Raw genomic sequence first — 17,246 nt, forward strand, 5'->3', positions numbered from 1 at the left:
TTTTAGTTTCTTTGCATGTCCTCTTGTTTCTCTTTTGTCTCATTTTAATAGGTCATCTCTATCAAGAACTTTCATTCCTTTCATAATTCTAAAGATGGTCAACAAATCGCCTCTCTCCCTTCTCTGCTCTAGTTATCAGTTGTAATTTCTCCAATCTTTGTTCATGTCAAATTTGATAAGTGTAGGTGCCATCTTGGTCACCGCTCTCTGGATTCTTTCTAATTTCTTTATGTTCTTCTTTGTGCCTGGTGCCCACAATGATATAGCATATTCTAGTTTCGGTCTTACCAATGCAACAATTAATTTCTTAACCATCTCTTCATCCATGTAGTCGAAAGCCACTTTCATAAATCTTAACAGATTGTAAGTCTCTCCAAATATCTTGTTTACATGTTTGTCAGGAGTCAAGTCACTTGAGATGATTACTCCTAGGTACCTCTCTGAGTTAACTTTTTTGACTTCTTTATCTCCAATCATATAGTTTCCTGAGACTCTATTTTTGCCTTTTCCAAACTCCACTTTGCTACATTTCTTGATGTTGAAATTAATTTCGTGTTTCTGAATCCATTCCCATACTCTATGTGAGTCATCTGGTAATGATCTGCAATCTTCTTCTGTTTTCACTCTCTTGAGCAATTTAGCATCGTTGACAAAGAAGTTCATGTAACAATTCACCCCTTTGTCCATATCATTTATGTATATGGCAAACATTAAGGGAGCCGAAACAGAGCCTTGCTGGATGTCACTTTTTACTTCTTCCCATTTCGAGTTTTTATCCCTAAGAACCACTCTCATCTTCCTTCCATTTAAAAAGTCCTTCATCTATTCCAACAGCCTGCCTTGAATTCCTCCTATTTTTTCAATTTTGTTTATTAATTTTTTATGTGGTACCTTGTCAAAAGCCTTTTGCAAATCTAGGAAGGCACAGTCCACCCAACCATCTCTTTCTTGTATTATTTCAATCAGTCTTGAGTAAAAGCATATTAGGTTTGTGGTGCACGATCTTCCACTTCTAAAACCAAATTGTTTGGGATTTATCATATTGTTCTCCGACAAATGATTGATCCATCTGCTTCTAATGATCTTTTTGCATATTTTAGCTACTGTACTTGTGAGGGACACTGGTTTAAAGTTTGTAGGTTCTTCCCTGTTTCCTCCTTTGTGTATTGGCACTATGTTTGCATTTTTCCAATCTTGTGGTACTTTTCCCTCTTTTAATGAGAAATCTATTATCTTGTGTATTTTATCTGTCAGTTCGTCTATGCACTCTTTTAATATCCAATTTGCGATTTCATCTGGTCCGTGCAATTTTCTGACATCTAGGCTTTTTATTTGTTCTCTTATTTCCTTCTGTGTTATTGTTATTTCCTTCATTATGGGTGAACTTTCCAACTGATCATTCTCCCAGGGTTGAGAGTTATCGATTGTAAATACAGATTTGAAATGTCTGATCATAACATCCGCCATCTCTGTATCATCTGTGTATTCCTTGTCTCCTTCACATAGTTTTATTATGTCATGCTTGTCCTTTGTTTTGTCATTTACATATCTGTAAAAGTTTTGGTTGATCCTTGCATTTGTCTATTATATCCCTTTCATATTCCCTTTTTTCCTTCCTGCGTATGCTTACATATTCATTTCTAAGTGCTTTGTATGTTTGCCATTTGGACGTTTTTATATTTTTCTTCCATTTTTTTTAGGCTTTATCTCTCCTAGCTTTAGCCTCACTACATCTTTTGTTGAACCAACATTTTATATATTTTTCATTATGCTTCTTTATTGGTACATATTTGTTTACTCCCTCATTGTACTTCTCTTTAAACATGTTCCACTTGTCATCCGTCTTTGTTTCGTCATTAGTGAACCTATCTCAATTTGCATCTTGGAAAAATTTCCTTAGTTTTTCAAAGTCCGTTTTGTTGTACATAAATCTTCTTTCTCTATGTTTATCATTTCTGTCTATATTATAATAGTCTTTTAATTCAAAGTCTATTAGTATGTGGTCACTTTTTTCAATAGGTGTTATGTACTCCATTTTGTTTATAATTTCTGGTTCAGATGTTAATATTAGGTCTAGTTTTGATGGTTCTTCATTATTTCTATATCTAGTGTTTTCCTTAACCCATTGTGTTGGTGTGTACTCGATAGTCATATCCAGTATGGTGTTGCTCCAAAGTTCCTCCCCTCCTTTGACTGTCATTTCTCCCCAAATTATTTCTTTTGCTTTAAAATCGCCCATGATTACTAAGTTTCCACCTTCTTTTAGCAATTCATTAAGCACTTCCATTGTTTCTTCCAATAAGTTGGAATGATCACCATCTGACCATGCATGGGTCTTTGTTGGTACATACACTACTACAAACTTTCTGCTTTTTGCCTTTTTATAATCAATTTTAATCATGATTACTTCTGTGTTTCCTTTTCCTTTGATAGTCTTGGTTACATTTAATCCTTTTTTGGTTAGTATCATGACACCTCCTCCTTCCTTTTCGGTTCTGTTTTTCGCCCGTATGTTATATAGACCATATCCTACAATGGTTGTCAATAGTGGTCCTTTCAATTTCGTCTCCACTACGCCCATGATGTTAGGTTTATCAGTTTCTAAGTAGTCATTTCGTTCATTTAATCCAGAGATCATACCATGAATGTTTGTATATGCCACTTTCAATTTTGCATTTCCTTTTCTATTTAGGTTTAGGTTTCCATTTTTCTTGATATACCACTTTTTCAATCTCAAGTCCAGCACTATCCAAAAAAAACACTCATCTTTTTCCACTTCTGTTCTCTTTTCATTCCTGTCATTTGCTTCAATTCTAAGTGCTTTGTCTTTCTCCTTCTCCTCGTCATTCATTTCTTTTTGTATTCTTACATATTTGAACTTCTCGCTGTTTGCCAGTCTGACTGCTTTGGAGAGTATTTCCTCTGCCATCATTTGTGTTCTTAGTTTTATTCTTAAGGGTCTGTGGTGTTTATCTTTTGCATATTTTCCTATCCTGTGGATTTCATCAATTTCTTTTACCAAGTCAAATTTCATCATCCTGAATTTCTTTGAGAATTTCTTTAACCAGTTCCTTTTCCTCCTTTTCTTTTTGATATCTAAGCATATCATGTTTTTCTTTTATTCCATGTACCACAATGCATTTTCACTTGTCTACTGTGTCTCTGACTAGGTTTTGTTTTTCTTTTATTACTTTAATAACTGTATCTTTTGTGTTTTTTTCCATTTGTTCTTTTAATATTTTTCTAAAAGATATCTCCTGATTTTCCTTTTCTTTTTCCCATTGGTTTTTTAGTTCCATGAGATCTGTTTCTTTAATAGACTCTGCCACTTTTCTGGTCACAACCTTCAACTGTTCTTTCTTACTCTTGTCCTCGTTTTTCAGTTGTTCATTTTCTTTCTTTAGACTATCTATTTCACTACTTAGTTCATTTAATTCCTTTATGGTTTGTTCATTTCTTTTTCATAGAGAGCAATGAGTTCTCTGTTCATAGCTCGGTAGTCTATTTTTAAGTAAAATATTTCATCCATCAGTTCACTTTGAAACCCCCAAAATATATTTCCTTCCTGCCTTGGAGTATTCCTTGGGGTATCCACTGTACAAAAGCATTTTGGAATCATGCCTCTCGGGCTCTCCACTATACTCACCTCTAATTCTCTTTTCGCTGTTTTGTCTTCATTATCATTTCCTTTCTCCATTGTTGCCAGAAAGGAAATATACACATTTCGCAAACTAGAAACAGGAGAAAATACTTTACCGGTCTCACGGCATAATCAGACCGTGCAAAAACACCACTGGTTTCCTTCGATGTTTATACTGGAACCGCTAGGAATTGCTAGCCACAGCGCAGCACTTCCTCACTCTACAACGTGCGTGAGTGGAAAGGTGGTGAGGTAAACACAGGGAGCAGTTGGAGTTTACCTCGCCACCTTTCCACTCATTTGTCATCTTTACTTCAACATGTATATATATATATATATATATATATATATATATATATATATATATATATATGTGTGTGTGTGTGTGTGTGTGTGTGTGTGTGTGTGTGTGTGTGTTGAAGTATGGAAGACAAATGAGTGGAAAGGTGGGTGCAATCACTACAAAGGCACAGAACATCTCATACCACTTTTCCCTATCCCTTCCAGACATGGACACAAAAAATTCTTTCCTACACATGTGAACTAAAGCAGTGGCTATGGCAGACATGATTGTGGATGCAAGTCACCTGCCAGAAAGAACTGGAGCAACACATGTGCACTTACACACACATATGATTATGCTCCAACACTTACAATAGAAAAAAAAAATACAATTACCTTATTTGCCAGAACACTAATTCATTAAGACAATCTTATAGGACACAATATACCAGTATTTACCATAACTTGGGAATGTAAATCAGGGTATACTGTCTATATCAAGAGAAAATTAAAGCTTACTTTATGTCACAGGAATTTCAATGCTACAATTTAGTCACAACACCTATTCAATCCACATAGTCCTTACTGATTTCCACAATACCCCTGGACTGCAGTGTGGTACCAAATAAAAGTGAACAAAATGGGCTTAAGTAATCTCTTATGTATGGGACATCATATGCTTTTTGAGACTACTACTGTGTGAGAATGTGGCAACACACAGCTCACAACAGAAAGGTTTCTCTCCCGTGTGTATCCGCATGTGTCGAATGAGACAACCTTTTATCGAAAAAGCGGAATTACATACTTCACACTGGAAAGGCTTCTCTCCTGTATGAATCCGCATATGCTGACTAAGACTACCTTTTCTTGAGAAAGCAGAATCACATTGTTCACACTGGTAAAGTTTCTCTCCAGAGTGGACACTGGCATGCTTAATGAGATCACTTTTTTGTAAGAAGATAGTATCACAATGGTTACATTGGAAAGGTTTTCCATTAGCATGAATCCTCATGTGCCGGTTCAGATGACTTTTGGATGAGAAAGCAGTAGCACACAGCTCACAGTGGAAAGGTTTTTCTCCTGTATGGACCCTCATGTGGGTAGTGAGGTAACGTTTTTGGGTGAATGAAGAACTGCAGACCTTACACTGGAACGGCTTCTCTCCGGTGTGGCTTCTGATATGCTGACTGAGATGACTTTTGTCTGAGAAGGCAACATTACACAGATTGCATGGAAAAGGTTTCTCTCCTGTGTGCGTTTGTATATGCCTATTGAGATGACTTTTACATGAGAAGGCCGCATCACAAAGTCCACACTGGAAAGGTTTCTCTCCTGTGTGGACTCTCTCATGCTGCACGAGATCACTTTTCTGCAAGAAAGCGGCCTTACACAGCTCGCACTGGAAAGGCTTCTCTCCGGTGTGGATCCGCATATGTCGATTGAGATGACTTCTGCACGAGAAAGCATTGCCGCAGAGTCCACACTGGAAAGGTTTCTCTCCTGTATGGACTTTCATATGATGATCAAGATTCAGTTTACTTGACAAAGCAACACCACACAGCTCACACTGGAAAGGCTTCTCTCCAGTGTGAATCCTTTTGTGTCTATTTAGATGACTTTTAGATGAAAAAGCAGCATCACAAAGCTCACACTGGAAAGGCTTCTCTCCAGTGTGGATCCTCATGTGGGTATTGAGGGAACCTTTTTGTGTGAATGTGGCACTACATAGCTCACACTGGAAAGGTTGCTCCCCTGTGTGACTTCTTGTGTGTTGAGTGAGATGACTCTTGTATGAGAAAGCAGCATCACAGTGTTTACATTGGAAACGTTTATGTCCTGGATGAGCCTGTACATGCTGACTTGAATGATCATTTTCTGAGAAAGTAGAATCACGTAACTCACACTGGTAAGGTTTCTCTCCTGTGTGGGTCATCATAGAGTGACTATACTATTTTACTGAATGACGTCTATGGAGTCCTATTTTGGTGAAGATGTGAGTGCTGTCCTTGCTCTGCCAAAGAAATATAAGTGAATCAATTACTTCATGATGATATGACTTGCATCTAAGTTTCAGGACAGTTAATTATATCATTACTATTTTCATAAGGTGAGTGAGGGTGGAAAGGGAGTTGATAAATAGGGTTGATCAAAGTATATTGGGATAGTTTAGGCATATGGAAAGAATGAATGACGAGAGACTATTAGCAAAAAAAACAGATCATGGAAACAGAATTAGTGGGGGGAACTTGAGGGGAAGACCAAGAATGAGGTGGAAAACGGCACTGGATGAAAGAGGAATGCCAATCCAATAAGGAAGGAAGGGAGAGTCTGTTGTGTATATTTTTCAAATAGATGAGTGGAAGGAGCAGGTGCACAATATAATGAAATAGGGGTAAACCATCTTCGGCCATTGGGTTCTGCTGTGGAAGATCTGTGGCTTGCTGTACTGCCCATAACCTGAGCAGTATAGCAGGGAACAACAGGGATGACCCTTTACCCATGAGGAGGTTAGATTGGGGGGGGGGGGGGCAATGAATTAGCTTTTGGATGGGTGTGGGATAGGTGGAGGGTGGCCACACCCCATATCAAGTATACAGTTTGTATGTTTGTACTATCAAGTTCACATTTGAAACATACTGCTGGGAGACTACATAAGAAAAAATAAATAAAGAAATCCAGAGGTATATCAAATATACTAGAATAAAATATTGACCAGAATAAGATTTGAGCATTGTTATAAAGTTATTGGAGACAATGTATATAAAAAAAAGAGTTACTGGTACATGGGAAAGGATGAACATTATGTAAAAAACTTATATAGCTTCATAATGATAATTAGTATGATTTGCAATGGCCATTAAATCTTAGAAAAGAGACTACACTAACATAAAATGTACATTATCTTATTTTCCATGTATCAGCAAGCAAGAATTTTCTCAGTAGCTTGTTAACAACACTGTGTCGAGCAGCCAATGTTTTCTGACACATTTGCTACATTACATGATGCAGAAGAAAACAGTGTATATAACCTTTCAAACATCAAAACAGGTTCTGACCAAGCATGTCTGTGTCACCAGACCTAAGCCTTTCTATACTATAGACTGTACATTCCAAAGAGTCTTAGTATATGCCTCTATCTTATTTCCAATCTATTTGATTTCTTTTTTTATTGTATATAGTAAAGGAAGCTATTGTACAACGAGTATAACATTTTAGGATTATGATGATGATTTGAATAAATTCTATGACAAGTAACAGCACTTTTCCCCGCCATGTTGCCACGCCAAGGTGTCACAGGCGGGGCAGGCAGGTGGGATGGGTTGTGGGTAATCACTGTCAAATTCCTAAAAAGTGATACTCATTTTGTTATACAGCTTCCTTTACTATATGCAAAATGTATTAAAAAAAATATAGCACATAGATGGAAACAAGAGAAAGGCATGTACTAAGGTTGATTTGGCATGATGTATGTCACACCCTTGGAGTGCACAGACAGTTGGTGTCAAACTATTTTACTAATCTTTGTGGCAAAAAAACTACAGCATCAAATTAATGAAACTTGTGTTGACCTCTTCTATACTAGACTGTTGTCAGAGTATTTCATTCATTTCCATAATACCCCTTTGGTAGTAAAAGGACTAAAGGAACCACACATGATTACTGTATTCAGATCACTGAAGAGGGATTGATTGCACTGAAAGAAGAGATCTCCTGATTAAAGATAGGAAGGCTTTCAGAGGTCATGGGAGCAAATTAAGAACAACTACATGTCTAAAGGATGTGAAGAACTACAGTTTTCTATATAGATGCATAGATACATGGAATAGCTTAGGTGACATAGCCCAAGCTCAAACAATACACAAGTTCAAATCTAAATATGATAACTGGAAATCAAGGATATAGATTTTGTTGGAACTGTACATGAATTTGAAGCCAGGTATGACAAAAAATGATAAAATAGGAGATGGGACCTAACAAGTATTTCTCCTTTCCTGTATACTACGATTAGGTAAATGTACACACACACACTCAAAGGATAATACTGTGACCCAATGGGTACAAGAGATGAGAGAGAATATGCAAGAATATGCAAGACGTCCTCCAACATTCGTCTTGTGTCTTCTACAGGTACAAAAGTGAAGGACCTTATAATCAAGAAACAAGACCCAACCTTAAAACAGCATTGTATATGAAATCCCGTGTGGTGGATGTGATAGGAAATACATCAGTGAAACTAGCAGGGGCTTAGACACCAGATTAAAAGAGCACCAAGCAGATGTTAGACACCACAGGATTAGCACTGCGATAGTAAACCATGTCGACGAACAAGGCCATCTACTGAAATGGGACAAGGCAAAAATTCTTATGGATAACATCACACGACAAGAAAGAAAGGCGATGGAGTCCGTTTTTATCAACAGCCATGATAACATTAATAAGAGGACTGGAGATTTAATATGATCTAAAGCAGAGCCCCTGATCCAGATGGACATTTCAGCCACACAACAACCAACGTCGAGTGGGGGACCAACATGACACATTGCCACGTTCCTTTGTTATGCCATATATATTGACCAACTTGACTTCAAACTCTATTCCTCTGAAGAAGCCACTCAGGTGAAACTAGTCAGGAATAAAAGTATTTCCCTCAGCCCGTATTCCCTTTACCTCCTATCCACATTAAAAAGACAGTTAAAAGAAGTAAAGGATGAGAATGAGGAATTAAAAAGGAATAAGAAAGAGAATAAAGAGTCCATAGCAAAAAAGGTAAGTGGTTGGGGAAAGATTCAGGAGGATGGCAATATTGAATTTAGAGATATAGTGAAACAACAGATGAAGGAACACACTAAGGACACAGTTATTAAAGTGATGAGAGAGAAGGAGAATATTGTAAGAGACTTAGCAGATAAAAAAGATGTATAATTATATTAGGAATGGATGAGAAACATAATCCAAATAGGACTACAAGAGTAGGAGATGAGAAAGAGTGAGCAAGGTACTAAAAATATTTCAAGAAGAACAGGAAATAGGGAAAGAAACTGAAGAAATATATAGACTAGGGAAATATAGATAAGACCAGACCAATTAAGGTTAAATTCAGGTCACAAATGACAGCAGAGAATGTCTTATCAAAAACAGGAAAACTAACAGAGAGTGATCAGCACCAACAGGTATGGATAAAAAGAGATATGAATAGAGAGGAAAGAGAGGGAGAGAAAACAAAAAGAATTTAAGCTAAGGTAAAAAAACGAGAACAGAACAGTCAGACAAAGAGGAAATAATAAACAAAAGAGAAGGAAGATTGATGTACAACAAATCGGACTTTGTAAAACTTAGAAAATTCTTTAAAAACTCTAACTGGGAAAAAAATTTCAAATGAAGAAACAAAGATGGAAGAGAAATGGAACATATTTAAAGAAAAGTACAATGAGGGAACAGATAAATTTGTACCTAAGAAGAAACAAAAAAGGGTTTATATAAAATGTTGGTATAACAATAAGTGTAGTGATGCTAAAGAAAGAAGAGACAAAACCTGTAAAAAATGAGAGAAAAAAAAAGACAAAAAAACGACCAAATAGCAAACACACTTCAAACTAAGAAATGAATATGTAGATATACGCAGAGGAAAAAAGAAAATACGAAAAAGATATAAAGGAGAAATGCAAAGACCAACCTAAACTATTTTACAGATGTGTAAATGACAAATTAAAAGAAAAACACAAAATAGTGAAACTGTGAGAAGAAAATAAAGAATATATAGATGTAAAAATGGCTGAAATTATGACCAGACATCTTAGGTCTGTATTTACAATTGAAAGCTCACAAATTTGGGACAAAGGACAGCGAGAAAGATCCCCCAAAATGAAAGAAATAACGGTGACACAGAAAGAAATAAGGGACCAAATAAAGAACCTTGATGTCAGAAAGTCATATGGGCCTGATGGAATTGCGAACTGGATATTGAAAGAATGTAGAGATGAACTAACAGACAAAATACACAAGATAATCTAAGTACCACAAGATTGGGAAAATGCATATATTGTATCAATATACAAAGGAGACAAAGAAAATCCAACAAACTCTAGACTGGTATCCCTTACAAGCACAGTAGCAAAAATATGCAAAAAAGTTATTAAAAACAAATGGATTAAACACTTGGAAGAGAACACAATACTAAATCCTAATCAATTTGCTTTTAGTAGTGGAAGATCATGCACTACAAACTTAATATGCTTTTACTCAAGATTAATATAAATAATACAAGAAAGAGACAGATGGGCAGATTGTGCTTCCTTGGATTTACAAAAGACTTTTGACAAAGTACCACACAAAAAGCTACTAAGAAAAATTCAAATAATAGGTGGAATATAAGGAAAGTTATTGGAATGAATGAAAAATTTCTTGAACGGAAGAAAAATGAGGGTAGTACTTAGAGACAAGAATGCAAATTCGGAAGATATGATAAGTGGAGTCCCCCAAGGCTCTGTATTGGCTCTGATAATGTTTGCTATCTATATAAATGATATGGATGAAGGCATGGAATGTTATATTAACTTCTTTGCAGATGATGTCAAACTATTAAAGAGAGTAGGTACAGAGGAAGACTGCAAATCTTTTCAAGAAGACCTGGACAAAGTCTGGAAATGGAGTCAAAAGAATGATGTGAACTTCAACATTAAGAAATAAAGTATATTGGAATTTGGAAAAAGCAAAAATAGAATATTGTGTCATTACAAAATTGAAACAAAGGAAGTAAAAAGGTGAACTCAGAAAGGGACCTAAGAGTAACTATCTCAAATGATATGACACCAGACAGACATGTCAACAAATTAGTCAGAGAAACTTTTAACTTATTAAGATCAATGAAAGTAGCCTTTGACTACATGGAAGAAGAAATAGTAAAGAAAATAATAGTTACACTGATAAGACCAAAATTGGAATACACAGCATCACTATGGACACCTAGTTAAAAAAATGAATAGATAAATAAAAAAAATAAAAAAAATAAAGAAACTAGAAAGAATTCAAAGAGCAATGACAAAGATGGCACCAACAATTTGCAATTTGACATACAAAGATTGGATAAACTAAATCTAACAACCCTGGAACAAAGAAGAGAAAGAGGTGATTTGCTGACCATCTTCAGAATTATGAAAGGGATGGAAATTCTTGAAAGGGAAGACCTACTAAAATGGGAAAGAAGAAATACAGTACAAGAGGACACGAGAAGAAATTTAAGAAGGACAGTTACAGAAGATATCTGAAAAAAGAATAGCTTCCCACACAGAGTGATACATATCTAGATCAAACTAAATGAGGAAACAGTGAATGCTGTAACTATACATGACTTTAAGAAAAAACTGATGCAGAAAGATACAACAGCGGGGCACTATGAGCATACCTCTCTTCCCGCAAAATACAACCAGGTAAATACACACACACACACACACACACACACAAGATTGGAGTACACTGCAACACTATAAACACCCAGCATAAAAAAGATATAAAGAAATTAGAAAGAATCCAAAGAGCGACGACAAAGATGGTACCAACACTTTCAAAATTGACATATGAACAAAGATTGTCCAAACTGGAATTACAAACCCTGGAACAAAAAAAAGAAAGAGAAGATCTACTGGCCATTTACAGAATCATGAAAGGCATGGAAGTCCTTGACAGAGAAGATTTATTAAAGTGGGATAAAAGAAAAACAATAGGACATGAAAAGAAACTCAAAAAGGGCAGTTATAGAAGAGATCTGAAAAAAAAAGTTTCCCACAGTGTGGTGGATGTCTGGAACAAGTTGTATGAGGCAATAGTGTGTGCAAAAACCATACAAGAATCTAAGAAGATACTAGATGCTGAAAGATATTAAGATGGGTCACTATGGGAAGAGCTCCCTTCCTGTATACTACTAGGTAAATACAAAAATTCCAGACAAAATACCAAACTACCATCTAAATCACATGGGCCTAGCTGGTACACTGGCTCAAATATTTTGAACATCTAAACATTCAACAAAATACCACTGATTTAAAAGAGAGCATATAATTCCCATCCTAATGCCAAACAAGCCACCAGTAGATCCAGCATCATATAAACCCATCAGAGCTTTTGAAGAATTGGGGTCCCATTTAAAAAGTCGGATCACATGAAAAATTATTACTACAGACTTTGACAGGGTGACAATTCTTCATATGGGCTATCCTAGGGTGACAATTCTTCATGTGGGCCATCGTGGGTTTATGATTCTTCAGTTGTATGAGTTCATGACAACTAGCATAACCCAACCTAGCCTAATGTAACCTAACTTAATCTTTATTCCACTGTTGATATTCAGCATACTGAGGTAACAATTTTTGAAGTGGGACCTCATGGGGTGACAATTCTTCATGTGGGTGTTCTGGGGGTGACAATTCTTCATGTGACCCAAAAAGTCTACCTAAACTATCCCATCCTAACCAAACCAAACCTAACCATTTTACAAAATAATTTCTCTTCAAAAGAGCAAAAATGAAGCTGCCATAGGCCTCTGTTCTTCAAAAGCTCTAACCCATTTCTCTCCTTTCCACCAAATCCAAATGAATGGAAGGACTACTCTTTGTAAGATATAAAACCTATTTCCCCAAATCAACATTAGTGCAAGTGGGTTTCAACAAGACAGCATGTCAAGAAACAAGCAAAGATGGCAGTAGTCATACACAAAGCCTTTGACATGATCCTTAGATATGATCTAGGCATCATGAAGCGCAAGTGGGTACACAAGGATGCTGCCATCGGCTTATTGATTATATGTATTTTTTTTTTTTTTTTTTTTTTTTGTAGTTATACATGAGTTGGACCTGGACTCTGTGAACTGGTTTGATCACATTTTCTGCGTTTATTATTACTCAGAGTAAAAGAGAACGAGTAATACAGTCACTTTATATCTCATAATATGAGCAGTGTGATGTATCGTACATATGCCATCTGATACTGTGCACGAGAATTTGACTTGTACTGAAGTGGTTGATTGACCATGGCATACTGCTCTTACAATTAGTGATATTTTTTTAGTTTACATATAAATATATAAGTTATACATGAAAAATAGTTAGGAAAAAATGCCTTTATAAAATACAGTATTTTTTTTTTCAAACTACATTAATATTTGTACTTGTAGGTATAATTATTAATGATATTTGTGTTCTTCTTTCCTTTTGGCAAATTATTTTCATTCTAACAGGTGGAGATGGATAGTAACATTAATTTTCAAATCATCAAAACTTATATATTTCTTAATTTCTCTTTTTTCCTTCCTCTTAGAAAAACAGTGGAACAATATGGGAAACAACATCATTATACATTTGTTTTATCAATGACCTCCCTGATAGTATAGTAAATGACAGTGAAGTATACCTGTATGCAGACGATACAAAGATAATCAGATGTATAAAAAATCAAGAAGAGTCAGAAATTATAGCAGGATGTGCAGGAGGTATATTCATGGAGTGAAAAATGGCTGTTTAGTTTTCATCTGGATAAGTGTAATTATATGAGAATAGGAAGAACAAATACTGAAGATTGAGGCTACCAAATGGAGAAGCAGCTAAAAATGATTACTTTTGAAAAGGATGTGGGAGTAATAATCAATGATAAATTAAGTTGTGTGGATCACCTAGCAGAGATAGTAAATAAAGCCAATAAAATAGTGGGAATAATCAGAGGGACCTTTGCATGCAGCAATATTTAAAGTGCTGTTTGTAGCACTGGTAAGACCACACTTGGAGTATGCTAACCAGGTATGGAGTCCTCACCTGATTAAAGACATTGAGATGGTGAAGAATGTGCAGTGAAGGGCTACAAGGATAGCATCACAACTCAAAAGACTTAATTATGAGGAAGCTGAGCCTACCAACGTTGGCATACAGAAGAGCACTGGGAGACTTAATGGAGGCATAGAAAGATACTCCCTGGAAAATATGATGGGGGAATGTAGTCAAGGCATATTGAAACTTCGAGAAGAAAGCATCAGTAGGGGGAATTCACTGAAGCTTTTTAAGACAAGGTCATAGTTGGATATAAGGAAGTATGCTTTCCCGTGTAGGGTGATAAAGAACTGAAATTAGTTGTCTGAGTGGGTGATCACAGCAACATCAGTCAACCAGTTTGAGGTAAGACTTGATAAATTCTAGTTTAATCAAGAATTGAAGTACGATTACGAAGCAAAGATAATCCACCTCATGCTACCACAAGTTGGTAATGTAGATCTGGCACAGGCATAAGCCTCTTCCAGGAAGTCATCCATGTAAGATATTCTAATGATATTTGTTCTAATATTTTGTAATGTTACTACTCCCAGTTATACTGCCTTTTGACAGCAATTTTGAAATTAAGAAAGAACATTTCAACCCTTCTCCATAATAAGGTCTTTTACTAGGTTAATGTAATTACAATCTTCAAACATTGACAGGAAAACATAAATGGAACATCATAATATATTTATTTCATCCATTTAAATAAAAAAAAAATTCATTCACTTTTGATTTACTAATGAAAATAATTTTGTCTGGAAAAAAAAAGCATAATATAGAAGACTAATTAATTAATATCTGAAACTTGGCACTTTCACAATGTCTATAATATGTTCCTGCATCCTCAAAAAATATAATGTATGAGAACACTTAATAAAGAATCTTGTTGAAATTCCTAAATGTTAAATATTTTACAAGAACCTCCCACAAAATTCTTCTTGTGGATAAATATTTTCCCTCTAATTAGGTTAAATTGCATAATGCTATGTTAGAGACAAATGAACACTTGTGGATTTTGAGGGTTAGGTTAGGTATCCGTATCATGAAGTTTGAAAGTTAACTAACCTAGTTTATGTGATTAGTTTCCACAGTTGATGCATATACCTTTCTTGGTGGTTCAAATTAATTTGACCACTTGGGTTCTTATTATACTTTTCCATCACCATTCCCAATTATCGTCTTCAATCACTCTTTCAATGAATGAACGAGTCCCTGGCTAATGCTGACATTTAGGGTGAAAACGAACATTAGTAACTGACATCTTCCAATGGCAAATGTACAATGCAATATATATATACCCGGTATTAAACAGTAGTAGGCTATTTAAAAACATCAATATAAGGAATGTACATTTTTTTACTTCTGCTCCAAGACCAAGAGAAAATTAAATTATAATATAAAATCACTCAATTGGTAACGGAAGACAAAAAGGGCTTTGTGTATGTTTATATTTACTTACATTTTTCCAAATTAATCCTGAAGTTCACTTTCTTTTAAATTTCTCGTCTCACATATTACTTCCGCTTCTTCTTTGTACATCTACATTATCTGCGACACCTTTGTAAATTACATAACTTCCAACAAATACTCATTTTTTTGACAAAATATTATAAACAGAAATCTTCTTTGCAAGTCCATCGACTTTGTTTACTTCAGACGAAAGAAAAAGAAAGATCAGGGGTGACTATATTTATGCTCTATCTGCTAATAGAATAGTTCTATGTGGCTATTTTCATCTAACTTGCATCTCATTGCCGTTATTGATTTTTATGCATAGGAAAAAACAATTCTTGTTACAATTCCCCAATTTTAGAGAGATATAGAAGACAAAAAAAAACTATATATTGTTACGGATCTCTGCAATTAACTCGCCTTTTCTATTGCGCATGGGTCGTGATCATGGGATCACGAGTGATGGAAAGAAGTTCGCCGACAATTGTCCGGGCCAAGGAAAGGCAGGAGTGTCATTTTCTTCACTTTATTCTAACTACCGAACAGGATTTTACACGTGGGATTAAGCTACTTGAGATGGAAGGTGATTCCAATCTTGGATGCTGCGGGTGTGGGGTGGGGGTGAGTACTTGAATATGTTGGTGCTTCTTTGGTATGTGTAGTATTTTAAGTTGTAATTGTCCCTAATTGTTGGCATATATGTTGGGTGTAAATTTCTTTCTTCATGTCAGCTGAATTGTTTGTGATTTTATATATAATTCATTTCCTAAGGTAGAGAGTGTGTTCCCCCGTTTTCTCTCCCTCTGGCGACAGAGTCGCCTCATTAGATATGGGAATAAACCTATCTCAGCATATTTGGTGTGGGTTATTGGTTAGCTAATATGTCTGGGGTTAACACAATATAGTTAGTGTGTTAATTACATTGTAATGTGATTAGTAATATTATTTGTGGGTGTACCTTGACATGTTTGTATTGGAGTTACGATAATGTAGCTTGGTAGGTATAAGGAAAGGTTAATGAACTGTCTGGTGACATTAGGTACTTCTGTTAGGCGATGGTGCGATAGCGTTGTTGTGATTTGTTGCATTCTCTGAGCCAGGCGTCTTTCAATAGGAAATGTGGGAGTTATCAAGATTAGAGGTATTGCTAAAGGCTAGTACTTTCTTGCATGTATGTGGATTATGTGTCAGGTATGTGACCTATCGTAATAGTAGGTAATGATATATAGATGCACATTTTACCTATCAAAGTGGTTCATTATATGTCAGTAGATTATTCTACGTTTTTGCAGGGGACTGAGGAAATCGACACATGCCTATAATTTGCTGGCAGGATTCTGTCACCGGATTTGAAAATTGTTGTCACATTTGCCAAAAGCCAGTCACGGGAAAGAGCTCTGGTTTCAATAATGTAAAAGAATAAAAAAATAAAAAAATAAAATATAAATAATAATAATAATAATAATAATAATAATAATAATAATAATAATAATAATAATAATAATAATAATAATAATAATAATAATAATAATAATAATAATAATAATAATAGTAATAAAAAAAAAAAATAATAATAATAATAATGATAATAATGATAATAATAATAATAGTAATAATAATGATAACAATAATAACAATAATAATAATAATAATAATAATAATAATAATAATAATAATAATAATAATAATGATAATGATAATAATAATAATGATAATGATAATGATAATAATAATGATGATAATAATAATAATAATAATAATAATAATAATAATAATAATAATAATAATAATAATAATAATAATAATAATAATGATAATAGTAATAATAATGATAATAATAATAATAATAATAATAATAATAATAATAATAATAATAATAATGATAATAATAATAATAATAATAATAATAATAATAATAATAATAATAATAATAATGATGATGATGATGATGATGATGATGATGATGATGATGATGATGATGATGATGATGATGATGATGATGATGATGATGATGATGATGATGATGATAATAATAAAAGTGATAACTTGCAGGACAGAGGCCAACAACCCAGCAC

The 17,246-nt window shown here is 34.8% G+C and overlaps 1 protein-coding gene across 1 annotated transcript; it reads right to left on the reverse strand.

Moving 5' to 3' along the window:
- Window positions 1–4,117: 4,117 nt before the first annotated feature.
- Window positions 4,118–15,343, reverse strand: LOC143030637 (uncharacterized). The gene is made up of 2 exons (XM_076193804.1): window positions 15,179–15,343; window positions 4,118–5,933 (listed from the first exon to the last, which is right to left on the reverse strand). The coding sequence occupies exon 2, from the start codon at window positions 5,856–5,858 to the stop codon at window positions 4,581–4,583; it is 1,278 nt and encodes a 425-aa protein (XP_076049919.1). The 5' UTR covers window positions 5,859–5,933; window positions 15,179–15,343; the 3' UTR covers window positions 4,118–4,580.
- Window positions 15,344–17,246: the final 1,903 nt, after the last annotated feature.

The sequence above is a fragment of the Oratosquilla oratoria genome, chromosome 12 (assembly GCF_046742065.1).
Source record: "Oratosquilla oratoria isolate Oo_2021 chromosome 12, ASM4674206v1, whole genome shotgun sequence".
NCBI classification, from domain to species: domain Eukaryota; kingdom Metazoa; phylum Arthropoda; class Malacostraca; order Stomatopoda; family Squillidae; genus Oratosquilla; species Oratosquilla oratoria.

Bases quoted from the DNA above. Each gene is read 5' to 3' on its own strand.
- LOC143030637 (XM_076193804.1), bottom strand. From the start codon at position 5,858: ATGATGACCCACACAGGAGAGAAACCTTACCAGTGTGAGTTACGTGAT.